At 52.6% G+C, this 16233-nt stretch overlaps 1 protein-coding gene across 10 annotated transcripts in view; it reads right to left on the bottom strand.

Moving 5' to 3' along the window:
- Positions 1–15522, bottom strand: part of DNMBP (dynamin binding protein) — a 30245-nt gene extending 14723 nt beyond the window's left edge. Inside the window, exons 1-6 of one of the 10 annotated variants that reach the window (XM_090145310.1) lie at positions 15448–15499; positions 10170–10275; positions 8029–8207; positions 5645–5767; positions 3203–5101; positions 81–347 (exon numbers count right to left, since the gene is read on the bottom strand). In XM_090145310.1, coding sequence (XP_090001436.1) covers positions 81–347; positions 3203–5101; positions 5645–5767; positions 8029–8173 — 2434 coding nt within the window. In that variant the 5' untranslated portion in view covers positions 8174–8207; positions 10170–10275; positions 15448–15499. The other 9 variants (XM_090145312.1, XM_090145308.1, XM_090145306.1 and 6 more) reach the window with 9 other exon arrangements.
- Between the last annotated feature and the right edge of the window lie 711 nt (positions 15523–16233).

Here is a 16233-nt window from a genome sequence, read left to right as displayed (position 1 = left end):
GGGACCCTGCTGCCTCAGCACTAGGGCAGGGTTAAGGAATGCCCAAGGCACCGACACCTCCCAAGCATTTCTCTGCATACCTTGCTTCTCCTTCCTGGTCTGTACAAATTCTGAGCGCCGCAGGGTGCTGGGAGCCGTCCTCCTGTACAAACTGTTTCTCTGCAGTGAAGAGCCTGTCCTGCTTTCTTCCTTGGCATCCTGCTCCCAGATGTGGCTCCAGTCTGGCCGGCCTGTGCGGACCCTCGAGTGCTCGGCTCCTTCTGGTTCCCCACGGCCATTGCAGCCTACATCCTGTATCCCCGACTGTCTGCAGTAGGGGTCTGACCCCACGTTGGTGCTGCTGTCTCCTAAGGACCAGGATGTCAACAAGTGAGCTCCATGACCTCCAGATGGAGCACTGTAGTCCATGGCACGACCTTTCAGCTGCTTGTGCTGCTCAAAATCTCCATGATTCTCCAGATCCCTGATGTTTACGTACTGCCTTTCCTGCTCTCTAAATTCCTCAGAGCCTCCAACCTCTCTATGCCACTTTTTTCTTTCCCTACGTATTTGATAATCTTCATCTTCTCTATACTGCCCTCCCCTTCCCTCATATCCCCTGTCCTGCCTACACTGCCTTTCCCTTTCCTCACAGTATCTTCCATCCCCATTACAGTCTCTAGGACCTCTGTCCTTATGCCACCTTCTGCCTTCCCCATACTCTCCAGGGCCTCCGCCCTCTCTGCACCTCCTTCCCTTCTCCCTGCCCTTCTCAGGTCCTCTGTCCCCTCTGTACCGCTCTTCTCCCACCTCAGTATTGCAGTCTCTGTATTGAACAGCCTCTCTGTCATTCACCCCACAGTTTCTGTCCTCTGTAAATGGGCTTTTGCCTTTCCAAACGCTGTCTGCTCTCCTGTAGTCCATATACTGGTTATCTGTCTTCCAAAAGCCTTCACAGTCTCCGTTCATGCTACATCCATCCACAGAGATGCCCTCCCCTCTCCTGTCACTGTTCCAGCCTCTGTCTGTTCCCCTCTGCACCCTGGGTCTCTCATTCCAGCGACTCTCACTGTGCAGGCCTGCGACGTCCCGTCTCCTCACAGCACAATCTTCATATTCCCAGCTAAGGAGCCGGGACTCCCGCCTTGGGTTTTCTGTGCCATGTTCTGTCCCAGGATAGGAGCACATCGTCCTGCTGGGATGCAGCTCCCTTTGCTCCTGCTCCCCGAACCCACACCGGGGCTGACGCCTCTTCTCTCTCTGCTCTGGCGCTTCCTTCCCAGGTGCAACGCAATGCAGGCAGCGCTTCCTGAAACCAGCCAGCAAAGGTAGGAAGAGGCTCATGCCCAATCAGCGCCAGCCCCAGCCTCCTCCACCTGCTGCCCAAGCTAATCAGTAACCAGTTAGGAGTAGGCTCCCACTGCCCAAACCGGCTCCACTGCTTTGGCAGAGCCCGCAGCCTCCCTGTGCACCACTCCGAGGCAAGGAAAAAGAAGAGCAATGGGGCATGAGGAGGCTGTGCCCTAAGACCAACATCCCCAGGGAAGGGAAAGGTGCATGTGAGACTGTGGAGAGCCACAGAGCAGATAGCGGGTACCAGATCTCCTTCCCTTGCCTCCACATTCCTGCAAGTTCCAGCAGGCAGCATGCAGCCTAAACACCATAGCCTGGCTGAGGCTGGGCTCTGCTCCATGCCTCCTGAGAGAAACCGAAGCCCTCAGGCTTTGTTTCTAACCTGGTGCTGAGCCATCCTTCTTCCAGTCCTCACCCACAGCCCCTGGGAAGAGCAGAAGGCAGGCAGCACTGGGGCAGAGCCAAAGAACAGGCCTGCAGGGACGGTCTGGGTTATCTCCAACACACAACAGGAGCTTCCAGGAGACCAAAGAAACCTGCCTTCTGGTAACTCCTTGTACTACAGGATTCAGCATATCCCCAGTTTTCCATATCCCAAATACAGAACTGAAAAAGCAACAGGTGATCACAATGTACCCTAGACAGAGAGGAGAGTCCATGGATGTCACCCAAATCCCAGCTTCCTGCAGCTTTGTTAGTTATGCACAACTCATGTTCCATACTCCCAGCTGGGAGAAGGCAAAAATAAACCCAACAGACCCTCTTGGTCCAAGTGCCGGAGGATGAGCACTAATCCTGTGCTGGTCTGGTCTTCAGCACAACTGCCGGTGTACATGCAAGACATGATTAAGAAGGAACCTGCAGATTTTAAACACATTCTAGAAAAACACATACTTTCTGCTTTTCCTTTGACGCACAGAGGAGTTGGGTTTCTCCAAAGGTTACTCCAGCCCTACTTTGTGCCTTCAGGTAGGGCGTTTATTTTCTATAGGATCAGAGAAGCTACTTTCAAACCCTCAGGTCTCTTGAAGGGGTGAAAAATCTTCTGGGACTACTATGGAGCCAACTCAATGGGCAGGATGTCCCTGCCAGCATGTTAGTTCCTGCCTAAAACTTTCAGTTCAAATAACCAACAGAGCTTGGGTTCAGCAGGACTTCCCTCTGTCAGGAAGCAATGGGACAGAGGAGACATTTCCCAGAAAGATCCGTCCCACCAGAAAATTTCCCAGAGATACATCCTAGATTTGCCTTTTCCTAGCTTCAAACCTCATATCTTCTAAGCATCCCTCTTGCACTCCACTGATGTGGAGGCTGCGGGTCACCCTGTGCACTGATGTCATCCTTCATTCCCACATGCTCTGCATCAGACATGATCCTGAATCAGAGCGCCTGGACTCCACAGTGCTGATTAAGTGGTGGGAGGCTGGAGGCAATGAAGTCAGAGTGAGTAATTCCAAGGCAGGAGCTGGCATTTCACTCCACCTCCCGCATGCAGTGCCCACATTTCCTGCACATCGTGGGTTTTAGGAACAGAAGTGCACTGTAAGAGCTCCTTGGAGAAACTGGGGAAAAGGGACTGTGGGAGATGTATGTGGTCCTGCTTCCACTTTGTCTATTGTATTACCAAGTATAATGTAGTTAACAGCACTGATCTCAATATTATACAGCTTTTCAAAGCCCAAATGTGCCCATATAAACCAGACAACTCTCTCCCCCCAGAATAAAGCCAAATCATGATGATTTTCAGCACCAGAGCATTTACAAAAATACCCCAAATCAAGAATTAAAGAGAAGACTGATTCAAGTGGTGCCTGTACCTGGAGGGGCAGCTGTCCCAAAGATATCCTCTATTCCATGCTGCTGTACTCACCTCTCAGCTCCTGCAGCTCCACGCTGAGGCTCTCGATGTTGGAGTCACAGAAATCAAGGTTCTCCAGGGTCTCTGCTCTCACCAGCTCATCCTGCTGCTCCTCCAGCAGCAAGCTGAGCTCAGTGCGGGTCTTCCTGCAAGCCTCCAGGTCTCGCTCCACCTCTCCAATCCTCATCAGCAGGATGGAGCAGGGGGAAGTCGATCCTGTCCGTGTTGCATCCTCATGGCTTTCATCCGTATGCTGCTCTGCTACATTGGGCTGCAGTTGCGGAGGAACCATACTCCTCCTCTGAGTGCTTGATGGAGGCCGGGGAGCGGGCCGGGAGGGCTTCACTGAGAATGACAGAGATCGTCCTTTGGGCACAGGAGTTGTTGCAAGGGTGCTGGGTCGAGGAGGAGGTGGTCTCAGGGCCTTCCTCCTTTCTGGAAGCTTGGCATGGGGGACACACTCAGGAGACCCACGAACAATGTCCTTCTCAGAGCTATAGTCCAAGATAGAGAAGTGGCGGGAGACCTTGTCCTGCTCGGCACTGGTACTTGAAAGACTCTTCTCAAACTGCACCAGTTGCTCTGTCAGTTTGGAGTCAAGGTCTGTGCCACCGTGCCCCTGTGTTGCCAGTGAGGAGCATTCCCCCCAGCTCCCAGCCCATGCGTCCAGTCCTGTGTGGACACCTCCCCAGCTGGAAGAACAAGGTTTGGACTTTTGCTGGTTGTCCACCCAACCATCCAGGTCCTGAATGCTGCTCTGGTTCTCCTGGGGCTCTGATTCTGCCCAGCTGTTAGGAGGAGAAATGGCCTGGCTTCTGCAAATGTCTGGTGGGGAACAGGGAGCCTGTGGGGGCATGGTGGGTCCACTTCCATCATGCTCATGCAGGGCTGGAGGTTCCAATACACCTGCTTGGCCAAGCTTGCTGCTCTGCTGTGGAGACAGCTGAGTAGAAGGGAGAAGGCCATTGACCGTCTTTGTGCATTCAAAGGGGAGGGAATCTGCTGTGGTTTTGGGATGTAGTTCTTGGAGTCCTGTGTCAGGAAAGGCCTGACACTGCCTTAAATTAGTGCCCAAAGGAGCCTCAGATCTCCCTGCTATGTGGGATACAACAGCGTCAGGCTCAGGGTGTGCAACCAAACCATCCTTCTTGTCCCAGCTGTCTTTCTCTGGCAAAGGGAGAACTTCGGAGCAGGTGCTCTCCAAGTCTTGATGGACAGTCGCTTCACAGCTGCCTCCAGCCTGGGAATCACCAGCACTCACCTTTTCCCTGCAAGAGTCAGAGGCTTCTAGTCTCACAAATCTGTGTGGGAAGATACCACGTTTCCCCCTCAGTTCCCCCTCTAGCCAGCCATCCTCCAGAATGCCCACAATCCGAATCCTGTCACCCACTTCAAAATCCAGTTCCTCAGACTCCAAGGCTTGGAACTGGTACAGGGCAACACCATAGGTGCTCCCTGGCTCCTGTCCTTTGTCCTCTCTGCCATCTTCCTCCTGCTTGGTGGGCACTGTCCCATTGGTGTCACAAGTCCCTGCAGGCTCTTGATCCTCTGAGGTTCCTGCTGCTCTCAGAGGAGTAAGCAGCTCCACAAAACCTTCTGGGAAAATGCCTTTGTGGCCTCGGAGCTCCCCCTCAAACCAACCAGGCTCTGGTATGCCAATGATGTTGATCACATCCCCTTCTCTGAAGTCCAGCTCCTCCTCCAGCTGAGCAGAAAGGCCCATCAAGGCCCGGGCTTGGCCCAGTGAGTAGGCAGGCACCTCCAGGAGAGAGCTGTGGGACAACTGACGGCTCCGAACTGAAAGGCACAACTCCCGCACACATGATGAAGGGAAAAAGCCCTTGGAACCACAGCTGTTTCGGCCCTGGAGCCAGCTGGAGGCCAAAGAACCACCCAGGATCACCAGGTCTCCTGCAGGGAATGAGACACACCAGTTCAAAACTGCCCTTCTGATTGCTTCTCACCTCTTGTTCCTGCCTTCCTGTGGCCTACTGGCTATGGGTAAGGTCTGGCACTCCACACAAAGTGCAGTGTTCTAGGAGTGCACAAGAGCACAGACTGGAGGTGAGACATGAAGCATCAGCAGTCTCATGCATGCACATAACTAAGATTCATGGTTTTAGCTCCCTGACTTTCTAGTTGCTAAATAGTCAAGTTGCTTTTCAGATTGATTCCCTCCCACCCCCTCTCAAACACATGTCTAGGATTTGGGGATGGGAGGGCAGTTAAATGGTAGCTGTAGGCCTACCATAATCAAACAACTCTGGTATTTGGAATTTCAAGGGTAACAGTAGATCACAAGGTGGCAGGAACACAAAAGTCCACATGCCATGGGGTATTGGGAAACTCTCCCTGCCACTCTAGGCAGGATGCTGCAACTAGGCTCACCCTATGCTTCTGGAAGAAGGGGAGGAGGCTATGAGATGCAAAGCAAAGGAAGAGAATGGGGATTACCTCTCTGCAATGACAAGCTCCCTGGCTCTTGAGATGTGAAGTCACTGGTACAAACAAACAGCTTCTCTCCCTGCTTCAGAAGGGGAATATCCACTGATTCCACAAAGCTGCTAGGAAACTGCCCTGAAATGAGAAGCAGCTGTCAGCAATGAGTCCTTCCTGTAGCCCACCACAACTCCCTCCACCCTCCTTCCAGACCTTGGGATCTACTTTTCTTGCTAAAGGAATATGCTGCACCCACAGCTATCCAGAGACATCAGCAGCATGGAGGAATAGATCTAGGAGGCAGAAATTTCTGAGCTTTACATGCTAACAGAGAACAAAATGTCTTTGTCTCACTCCAGGCAACTGAGTTTCTGGGAACAGACATACCAGGTTTACTCCTCTTTCACTGCTTAGTTCCCCACTCATGGTCATGACAAGGTCTGGGATACAGTAGCACTAGACCACAACACCAGTGTCTTCTATAGGGCATGTTCACCTTGTGCTTCTCACTCTGTAAGGCTTGATCCCAGCACAGCCTCAGCACTGAAGTCAGGACACCAAACTTGGGAAGGCCAGACCTGTGATGCGGAGGCTCTGCCACAGCTCCAGCACTGCTAAGGCTGCAGGAACCTTCCCCATTTTAACACCTTATGCAGCTATTTCACCATGGCACCCGCTGCTGGATGCTCAGCTATGCTGAGCAGGCCACAGCCAGGCAGGGCCATGTGTACTTGTTGGCCATTTGAAGACTTTACCCAGCTACTGATTTCAGTCCCAGGATCACTGGATATAGCAGAGCCCACTGCAAATGTCACTGCAATCTTTTACAATTCATTGCTGGGAGAAACGATGTGGGCCAGCAGCACTTCCAGCGTTCACTCATGATGTCTACTCATTATGATGGTTGCATTCTCTTTTAAAACTTGACGACATCATATTGAAGGCACTCAGCACTTTCAACTGGGATTAGGCAGTTTCCCACCTGCTGTCATTAACCTGAGGTGGAAACAACAGCCCACAGGCTTCCAGTTTCAGTGGTTTCCTTTACAGTTTTAACCAACTCCTCCTCTTTTTTCCATGCCACAGTTTCCTGATCTGTACATGAAAACAACCTAAGAGTGTTAGGAAGGAAATAATGGAGCTACATTAATTATTCCCCACAGAGCATTAAGTATTATTATTGGTAGACTACAGCACTTCCACAGCTTCTACTAAAAAGTGCTTTTTCAATCCCCTGAAACTTTAGCTTAGAAAACTGGGCAGAAAACTATAACAGCTGTTCTAAGGAAAAGCAGGAATGCAAGCAGGGTTTGAGTTAAAGGTCACTAAAAACATGCAGTTTGACTTCAGTGTGTTTCTTTATCTTTGAGCTATGATATACATCTGTTTGTTGTTCCTTTATAGCTTCACCTTCTTGAGAATGAGTGCATCAGTTACACTGGGAGAAATAACAGTGGTGAAGTAGCTGTTGGTGATTTCTGCAGAAGTAATTTGTACCCAGTAACTTCAGCAGCAGCAGGATTAGGCATGCACTCATTCAATGCCATTTATCAGCTAAATGGAGCACAGGAGAAAATCCTTCCTCTCCACCTTTGCTCCTGTCCATCTTTGTTTTACCCAGAGACAGGCGCCTGACAGCCCACAGCTGGCAGCGGAGCCCAGACTGCTGCTGCAAGGCAGCCCCATCTCCATGACCAGGGCTGGAAGTGCAGCATGCTGAGGAAGGAGTGGGGTTTATGCTTTGAAGTGGCCTGGTTTTCATCTCGCTGAAAGCTCACGTGTCTTCTCAGCATCAGTATAAAAATGAGAAACGGCTGTTTAAAACAGTACAAGACTTTCAGTGTTTCATTAAGAGCATTTTGCTGCTTCAGAAGTTTCTCACACTTATCCAAAAGTTTAACAGACTTGCACACTACTTAAGACACCCAGGTATTGATGGCAGCTTGTTTGGGAAAGCGTTTTAAAGTAGAAAGGAGGAAGCAGGACTGAGTCAGAGGGCTCCAAGGGGGACATGGAATCTCCAACTGACTTGACCTGACAAGGTCACTTGGCATTTCCATTCTCAGTGCATCTGTTTCCTCTCCCATTCCAGTGCCACAGCAGGTCAGCACGTAAACTAGCCAGGAAATGGGCCGTCCCACTATAGAGGATGCAGCTAGCACCTAGTGTTATGAAGCACAACACAACACTGATCTCTCAAAAAACAACTGAGCTGCTGGACTGTAGAGGTGCAGCTGACAGGAGATTGGTAGCAGGGAACCTGTATCCTCAGTCTCAAGTGAAGTCCAGTGAAAGATTTAATAAAATGCATGCTCCACTGGCAGAGAGAAGGAGAGGGAAGATGTCCAGAGCAGAAAACGTGGTCCACAGACCTAGATGTGGGCACTTCCAGCTCTTACCTGTGACGCCTTCCTTTTTGCCAAGCAGCCAGAACTCATCCACCACATCCAGCACCTCGATGACATCTCCCACAAAGAGGGGCAGCTCCTCAGAAACGCTGGGACAGAAATCAAAGACTGCTCGTACCACAGAGCCAGTCTCCATCGTGTGGGGTCTGCAGGCAGATTGGGACCTACAGCTGAGACACAGTGCAGCAATTAGCATTAGCAACACCAAACATCTGAAATTACCACATTTCAGAAAGGGAAGCCCTTCTGAAATGTAAGAGGTAGGGATACTATGAGGGGGTCCTGTCCTGAGCTCACGAAACGCCTCCTTGTGCATCAGACCTTGCTGCCACAGGAGTGGGGTTCTCCAGCAGTCCAACCTGCCTTGTGCAGCCTCTGCAGCTACCTCTGCTGGGACTTGTTTGTGCTGTACCAGGGAGAGAAACTGCAAGAAAATCTGGGACTGAATTCTCGTCAGGAAGGAAGCGAGAGGAGAGGAGGAAGCTCCATGCTTCCCTGACGCCAGGGCAGACCCGGAGCCTGCTAGGGCCTCTGTGGGCAGGCAGCAGACATCACTGCTTGTCCAGTCTCTTCTGGCAGGCTGGGCAAATGCAACCCCTTCCCATGTATACCGCTTGCCTGAGCTCCTGTCCCTGGAGCCACAGCTAGTGAAGAACGCAAGGCCCCCTCTGAAGCCCTGGGAACAAGCTGAAATTCCCTCCTCAGAGAGGACTTGAGGACTATATCTTGCACCCAGAAAGTCTGCCTCTCCCTTTAAAGCAGCTGCTGAGCCAAGACCCTGCTGCTGTCCTCCCACACCAGGGTGACAACACAGCAAGGCACACCGTGAACAGGGCTGTACAGCCCTGTATGGTCCACCTGAGTCCTGGTGAGTCAGGAACACTTGCAAACACAGAGAAGAAACACAGCGCTGCTATGGAGGTACAGCAAACTTCCACCACAAGTGCCAGCAGGGGATCCAGCCAGGGAAACGCTTTCTGCTGACAAAATTGCCGTGTTTATCCAGTCCGACTCACCTCCTGGGAACAAAGAGGGTCTGTGCTCAGCAGAACCACATCCCTCCCGCACCAGCCATGCCCGCATTCTGCCACACTGCACCTCCGTTCCCAGCCTGGCACTCCTATGCTGCTCTACTCTGAGCACGTGAGCTCCTTGGGGCACGGGCTGCACTGCCACTGCCAGCACTGTGCTGGCTGAACAAACAAAGAGCCCAATATCCAGCCCCGACAGTGCTATGCCACCAAAAAGAGATGAATGGACTGGAGTGAATCAAGAGCACAAAGAGCTGCAGTTCAGGATAGCAGGAACCTACTGAGGCAGAAAGAGCAACAGTATTACAAACATGACCATGTGGAGTAGGGAAAAAGATGGAAGGGCCACGAATGAGTTTGGAAATGCTAAAGACAAGAAAGCAGCCTTGCAATGAGTTGCAGTGGCTATGGCACAAGGCTGAGCTCAGGATCCTAGAAATATCTGCCATGAGCTCTGGGGACAGTTTCAAACGAGAGAGGACTGAGAGGGGCAGGCACCAATGGGTTCTTTCACGCACCCATTAACTGCAGTTACAACGGAAACCAATTTAAAGACTGACACTAATCCACTTTCACATTGCAGCACTGACTTTGGAAAGAAGGGAGGGGACAGGATGCTTGCTAGGGGCCAGAGCCAGGAGTATACAAACTCTCCTATGAGACTGCAGGAGATTTCTGACAAGCCCATGCAGATCACTGATGAAAGTGGCCACTCCCACTCTCACGCAAAAAATAACACATACTTTTTTGCACATTTGTCTCTAGAATTGCCTTGGGTACAGCACCAGATCAGTGCCTCACCAGCCAGATGGCAGGGAGCATAAACCCCTACAGCTGGAGCTACTGAGGAACATATTGCAGCCCACTGAAAGTCCAAAGCTGGCACCTGGAGATGGTCCTCTTCTAGCAAAGGTCTGTGAAATATCTCCGAAAACAAGCCTGTTTGCTCTTCTTTTCTGTTTGAGACCAGATGTGTTTGAGATCAGTCTTGGGGGTTGCTCATTCCATAACACGATTAGAACACAAAATATTATGTTTTCCACGGTGTTGGCACTGTCTTACTCCACAGACTGCTGACTGACATTTTCTCCAAATCCTTACCTAGAGAAGGAAGCCTCCCAGAATCTTCCAGACTGTAACCTGCACAGCCCAGCTCCTCAGCTTCAATGGTGGACATGAGCTTCTCCCAGCTCCAGTCCAGGGCGGCCTGGTGAGAACAAACATCCAGCAGCAGTTTGGGCAGAGGCTCCCACAGGAAGAGCAGAGTGCAAGGAGAGACAGACTCCGCCTGAGATCCCAGTGAGTCACAGTCTGACTGCTGGCTGGGAGCCATCCCCTCTCACCTCCAGATGGTCAATCCCCCTGCCACAGGGAGGGATTGCCCTCCAAACCAAGCAAATGCTGGGGCTGCATCCTGGCAGAGGTCAGGGGTGCAGACTGCAGCAGAGCTGCAGCAGGACAGGATTGCTGCCTCCGCCTAGCAGCAGACCCACATCCAAAGACAGCCTCACCGTGCAAGTATGAAGCTGCAGCGCGGCAGCAAGCTCACCCCACTAAGAACACACTGTCTCTGTCTCGCTGCCTTATCCTGAGCACAGTAGGTAACATGTTCTTGGCGCCCTGACACTACAGTGCTGTGTAACGAGGCAAGGCGAATTCCCAGGGCATTAATCACCGCTCCCAGCCTCCCGCACGCAGCCTCAGCACACATCACCTTCGTGGAAGACAGCCCAGCCCTTCCCGCCATTAGCTCTGGAGTATGTCTGGTCCAGAGTGGGCTGATGAAAGGACATACTAGAATGAAAGAGAGCCATTAGCTCCGTTACAAGATTGCTGTGAGACCTTCAGAGCAGACTGGATCATGCCACGCAGCCAAGAGGAGGCATTTACACACTGACTCAGACAACTTCTCCTCTCCCTCTTCCTTGTGGTTGGACAGGGTAGGAATCCTCAAATAAAGGGCCCACCAAGAAAACAGTGATTATTGTTGGGCGCTTGCTCAATGTACCAGCACATAGATGGAAGCAACTCTACTGAAGATGGTGATACAGATGCACTTTTTGACTCTTCCGTGGCAAGGATAAGTATATTGATTTCTGATGAATTTCCGTACCTTAGAAACAGGAGTTCTTTCTTCCCTGTTTTTGCTGAAAGATTCTGAAGGAAGGATTTCAGGCTCTTAGAAGGTAAGACAGCAACATGATTGACCACTGTAGGTTGATTACCAACAGTATTACAGCAAAAGAAGAGAGCATCAGCTCGGAGACAGCTAATCCAACGGTATTCCCAAAGTGCTGACCAGGTGATGAGATAAAAGCAATAAAAAAGCAAGAGAGCCCAACTTCTCAGACACTATGCCCACTTGTTCTCTACATAATACTTCTCAGCTTCTCGGACACAGTGCTGTCAGGGCTGGGTACAGGCAGCGCCTACAGCACAACTCACCAGTGCAGTAACCAAGAAATGAACATATCACCAAACAAAAGTATTGCAGTGCAGGCTTCCACATGCACAGGTGGTTTGCACAAGCGACAAGTATGTTCTTGTGCAGCAGATGTCTCAGTCTTTTAAAAACTGAGAGCTTGCCTAGCAGTAAAGCAAGTAGGATTCTCATTCCAAAAAATGTAAGCCAAGTTTGTCACAGAGCAATTAAAGAATATTAACAAATACCATTGCTGATCTTTTTTTTTTTTTTTTTTTTTTTTTTTTTTTTTTAAGATAGTTGAAAACTGCCATGCATTTTACCTATGCTATTCCACACCCCTTCCTGCTCATCCAATGCTTCCTCCAACCCAATGCCAGCCTGTCCATGGAAGATGGAATTTACCCCCAGAAACAGAGATGCCCCTCTGCCTGCTCTGTACACTCCCCAGCTGCCAGTCTGGCTTCTGCAAGAGATCTGAGGTGTGCCCCATGGACAGGACATAGCTCACACGAGCACAACCGGACTGCACACGCAGGTCCCCGTCAGCCACAGCCACTCCCCCAGCATTGTGCAGAACACATTGCACTGTGAGTTGCCAGAGGTCCTTGCTTGCCTGCACATTCCTGGATGGGAGGAACAATACCCCATTGAGCAAGGCCTTGGAGATGGTGCCAATGCAGGGACTGAGGCAAACTGCTGAGCCAGCCCCACCAACCCCGACAGAACAGACAAGCAGGGCAAAGCGAGGCTTGGTGTTGCAGAGAAGAGTCTTCTGCCACCAGACGCAGGCTGACTGCTGCAGCCCCTTGTTAGGACATGCTGATCATTCTGCAGATCCTAAGGAGCCCCCGCTGAGCTGCACACAGTGGGAAACGTGAGATCTCCTCTTACGTACTCCCATCTCCAAACACCATCTGGATCCCAAGAGGAAGCGGAATCTTCTCTTTTAAAAAAGGCTTCATTTCCTTTGTGACTTGACATCCAAAAATCATGACAATAAATACACTTATCATCAAGCCCTCCAGAACCAGAACTGCTGGGAAAAAAGGCTACTTAAGCAACCACTGACATCCCACACGTGGCAGCATTTGCCACAGGAGCTCTGCGCATACCACACAAGCCATTCAGACCACGTTTCCTCTCTCCAGCTGGACACTGGCTGTCACAGTGCTGTCACCTGCCCTTCAGCAGGACACAGCTCAGTGAAGGCTGGCAGGGTTCATGAGGCAGGAGTGGGCTGGGGAAGAAGGAAGGGGAGCTCGTGTTGGGCCAGATGGCAAGCAAATGAAAATCATCTGGAAACTGGAGCACATCATCAATTGTTAATGCAAAACAGAACACCTTGCCAAAACACGTGAGCAAGGACACTGTGATGGATACTTCATGCATAGCCTCATGGACCTAAGCATGCACACAGAAGGTCAGAACATCAGCTTAGGAGATAAGAGCTTCCCAAATCCTAGCCAGGCTGTACTGAGTGGCTGCACGCACCATTACCAAGCCCTGTCTTCTCTTACCCCAAAGCATACATTTGTCTCTCTTGCCATTGTGGCAAACAGACGACAATGATACAGCTTAAAATCAGAGCCATACAAAATCCCAACAGCGGCACTTGTGCTGGGCAATACCTGTGGCTGGGCTCCTGCAGGTAGGTAATGCACAATCACAAAATTAGAAACTGCATATTGAGTGCATATCCCAAACAGGTTGAACTGTTACATACAAAGACATTCCTCAACACTTGAGCACTCTGTACACTGATCAGTATTTCTCAATGCAGCTTGTTCAGCCTGGAGAAGGGAAGTGAGAATTCATTGTGGCCTTCCAGTACTTCCAGGGAGCTTACAGGCAGGAGGGGGACCAACTTACTACATAGTTTGATATTGATAAGGCAGGGGAAAACAGCTTTAAACAATAGGAGAGATTTAGGTTAGATATTTGGAGGAAATTCTTTACTCAGATGGAGGTGAGGCCTTGGCACTGCGTTCCAGAAAGCAGTGGGTGCCCCATTCCTGGAGGTGCCCAAGGATAGGCTGGATGGGGCCCTGGCCCCTGATCTGGTGGGGGGCAACCAACCCACTGTAAAATGGGATAATTATAAGGTTACTTACAATCCAGCCATTCTGTGCTTCTATGATTTTGGGTAGAAGCTCCCTACAGTGCTTTGGTTGTTGGATAGGGAGTCCAGAAACATAGAACTCCTGCTTGAATTGGAAGCTTTGCTCTTTCTCCTCCCTTCACTCCTGTTCTGTGCTGCTTGTTATCTCCAGAGAAATTAAATTCCCTAGGAGAGACTCTGTTGATACTCGGTATCATGTGGACCTATGCCCTGCAGAGCCTCTTGGTGCTTCTGAGAAGGAAAAGTAAAAGATGTGTCAGCAGAGCTAGGGTTGAGCAATCGCTACAAGGTAATTAGGAAAATACTTTTAGGAAATTATCAGTTAATAGAGTGAAGTGCTAGGCAAAACTCCAGGTGCCCCACCTAGGCACGGATCACCACCTCTACAAAGTCCGTCAGAAGAGCCACCCCCTGCACTAATACCACTGCTGCATGTTGAACTGAGATGCTGTGGGCAGCTACTGCACCTGGTACTCTGTGGGGATCACACCTTCCTGTCCTGTACTGCTCAGTTCCCCCTGCCAAGCTGTACATTGAAAGTTTTTCTATACGTTTCTGATGTCACTGCTAACCCTAAGTAGAACAGCAACAGAGTGGGCACCAGGCATTAGGGAAAGGGGCACAGAGAGAGGCTGGAGAGAGAACTGAAACTGTTGTCCTAGTTAGATCAGTGGATGTCAGGAAACAAACAGCAAAATAAGGCAGCTCAGAGATGTGAGGCTTTAACTGCGCTACAGAAGGCTCTGAAAACACGCAGGACACATTTGAACACGAGGCCAAGCACGACTCACAGCCAGAGGAGTGAGTCAAGATGAGGGGGATGATGGTGACGTCTCTCAGCACAGTACAGAATTTGGCAAAGCTTCTGAAAAAAAAACCTACAAATTCTGCACCTACAAACTCTTCCAGGCCTTTTGTGAAGGTAACAACAGAACCGCAATGGAAGGAGAGGAGAAAATGGCAGAGGCCAGGGGCAAACAAGCTACTTTGGACAAAACTGAAAGTCATGGAAACACAAAAAGCCTGAAAACAGATGTTACTTGCAGTGTATTACACAACTTAAGGCTTCCTGGGCACTCCGCAAGGAGAATGAGATGTTTAAGGAGCACGCTGGGGGCAGTACTTCTAACAGCAAAAAGGCAGCAGGGCTCAAAGGCCGGACAGCACTGGGGACGGGATCAGCTGCGGCACTGCCGGAGGGTGAGCGCCAAAGCTGCACCTTCGGAAGCTGTTCAGAACGCAGCAAACGTCCATCCCCCGGTGAGGGCAGCAGCAGTTCACCTCTGCTCCAGTACGAGCAGTGTTGAGGGACAGGCGCTAATCGGAGAGAGAAGAAACTTCTCCCAGAAGATGCTCACGGAGGGACAGCCGGGGGAGGCACAGCTCTGGGGCTCCCCCTCTCCGTGTGGGACCACCAGGCTGCCCCTCACCGTGCCATCACCACTCCGGGAGCTGGAAACAGACAGCCCCGCGCTGTTCCCGCAGGGCCCGCCGTGCACGGGCACAGCTGCAGCCTTCCGAGCCGCGAGGCCGCTCCGCCAGAAGGCGCGGTGGGAACGACCCGCGTGGCCCGGCCGTGCCCACGCAGCCCGGGCGTCCCCAACGCCCCTCCGTGCCCCGGCTGGGAGGGCAATCCCGCCCCGGCAGCGGCACCGCGGGCAGCTCCGGTCGAGGGCCGGAGGAGCGGGCGCGGAGGCGCAGCGCGGTGCCGAGAGGCCGCGCGGGGGCCCGGCGGCGGCGCGGGCGGAGGGGCGCGCGGGGCGGGGGCGGCCGAGCGGGCGGCGCTCCGGGGGCGGCGGCCGGGCCGGGCCCGGCTCCCCACGGCGGGTCCCTACCTGCTCCCGGCCCGCTCCGGCCTCGCGGGTCCCGCTCCCTCCTCCGCCCCCACCTCCTCTCGGCCCCGCGGCCGAGCGCCCCGCCCGTCCCCGAGCCGGCCCGTCCCCCAGCGCCCGCCCGGTCTCGCAGGGCCCCGCCCGGCCCCGCGGCCCGCCCTCCTGCCTCCGCGCGGCGCGGCCCGCCGTGGGTGTGCGGAGAGGCCGCGGCCGGAGCCGTGCCCCCTCACGGGCGGCGGCGGAGCAGCGGGTCCGCGCGGCGTGCGGCCTCCGTTGTGTCGCCGGGGCACCGAGAGGGGGGAAAAACAACGCGCAGCCCCGCAGCCCGTGCTAGCAGGGGGTGTCTGCGCGGCGCGGAGGTCCGGCACCGCCGGGCCCTGGCTGCTTTCCCTGCTAGGCCAGAAAAAGCCTTCGTGTCCCATGGGTCCGGCACCACGCTGAGTGGCCTCACGTCCCAGGGCCGTTTGGCACCGTTTTGAGCGTTTGGCTACACTTCTCCATGGCAACCAGAGCGATCGCAGCTTGGCTGGCCGGCAGCAAGGAGCAGGGCTGTGAAAGTCGTGTCGGGCATGTACGAGCTCGGAGCTTGGCTGCCCGGCTGCTTCGTGGCTGCATAGCGCTGAGCTGCTGCAGGGTCCTGCTGCACGAGGACTGCGTGCTCTTCCCGCAGGTATTGCCCCTGTGTGTGCTCTGCTGCAGCTGAAGAATGGACACCAGCCCCTGCCAGGGAGTTGCACGCAAGGACATTGCGTGTGTGGTGTGAGAGTAGAAGGAGCTGCCACTGTGCAG

The sequence above is a fragment of the Phasianus colchicus genome, chromosome 8, assembly GCF_987193195.1.
Source record: "Phasianus colchicus chromosome 8, bPhaCol1.hap1.1, whole genome shotgun sequence".
Lineage (NCBI taxonomy): Eukaryota > Metazoa > Chordata > Aves > Galliformes > Phasianidae > Phasianus > Phasianus colchicus.
This window is presented reverse-complemented; position numbering and strand designations above follow the sequence as displayed.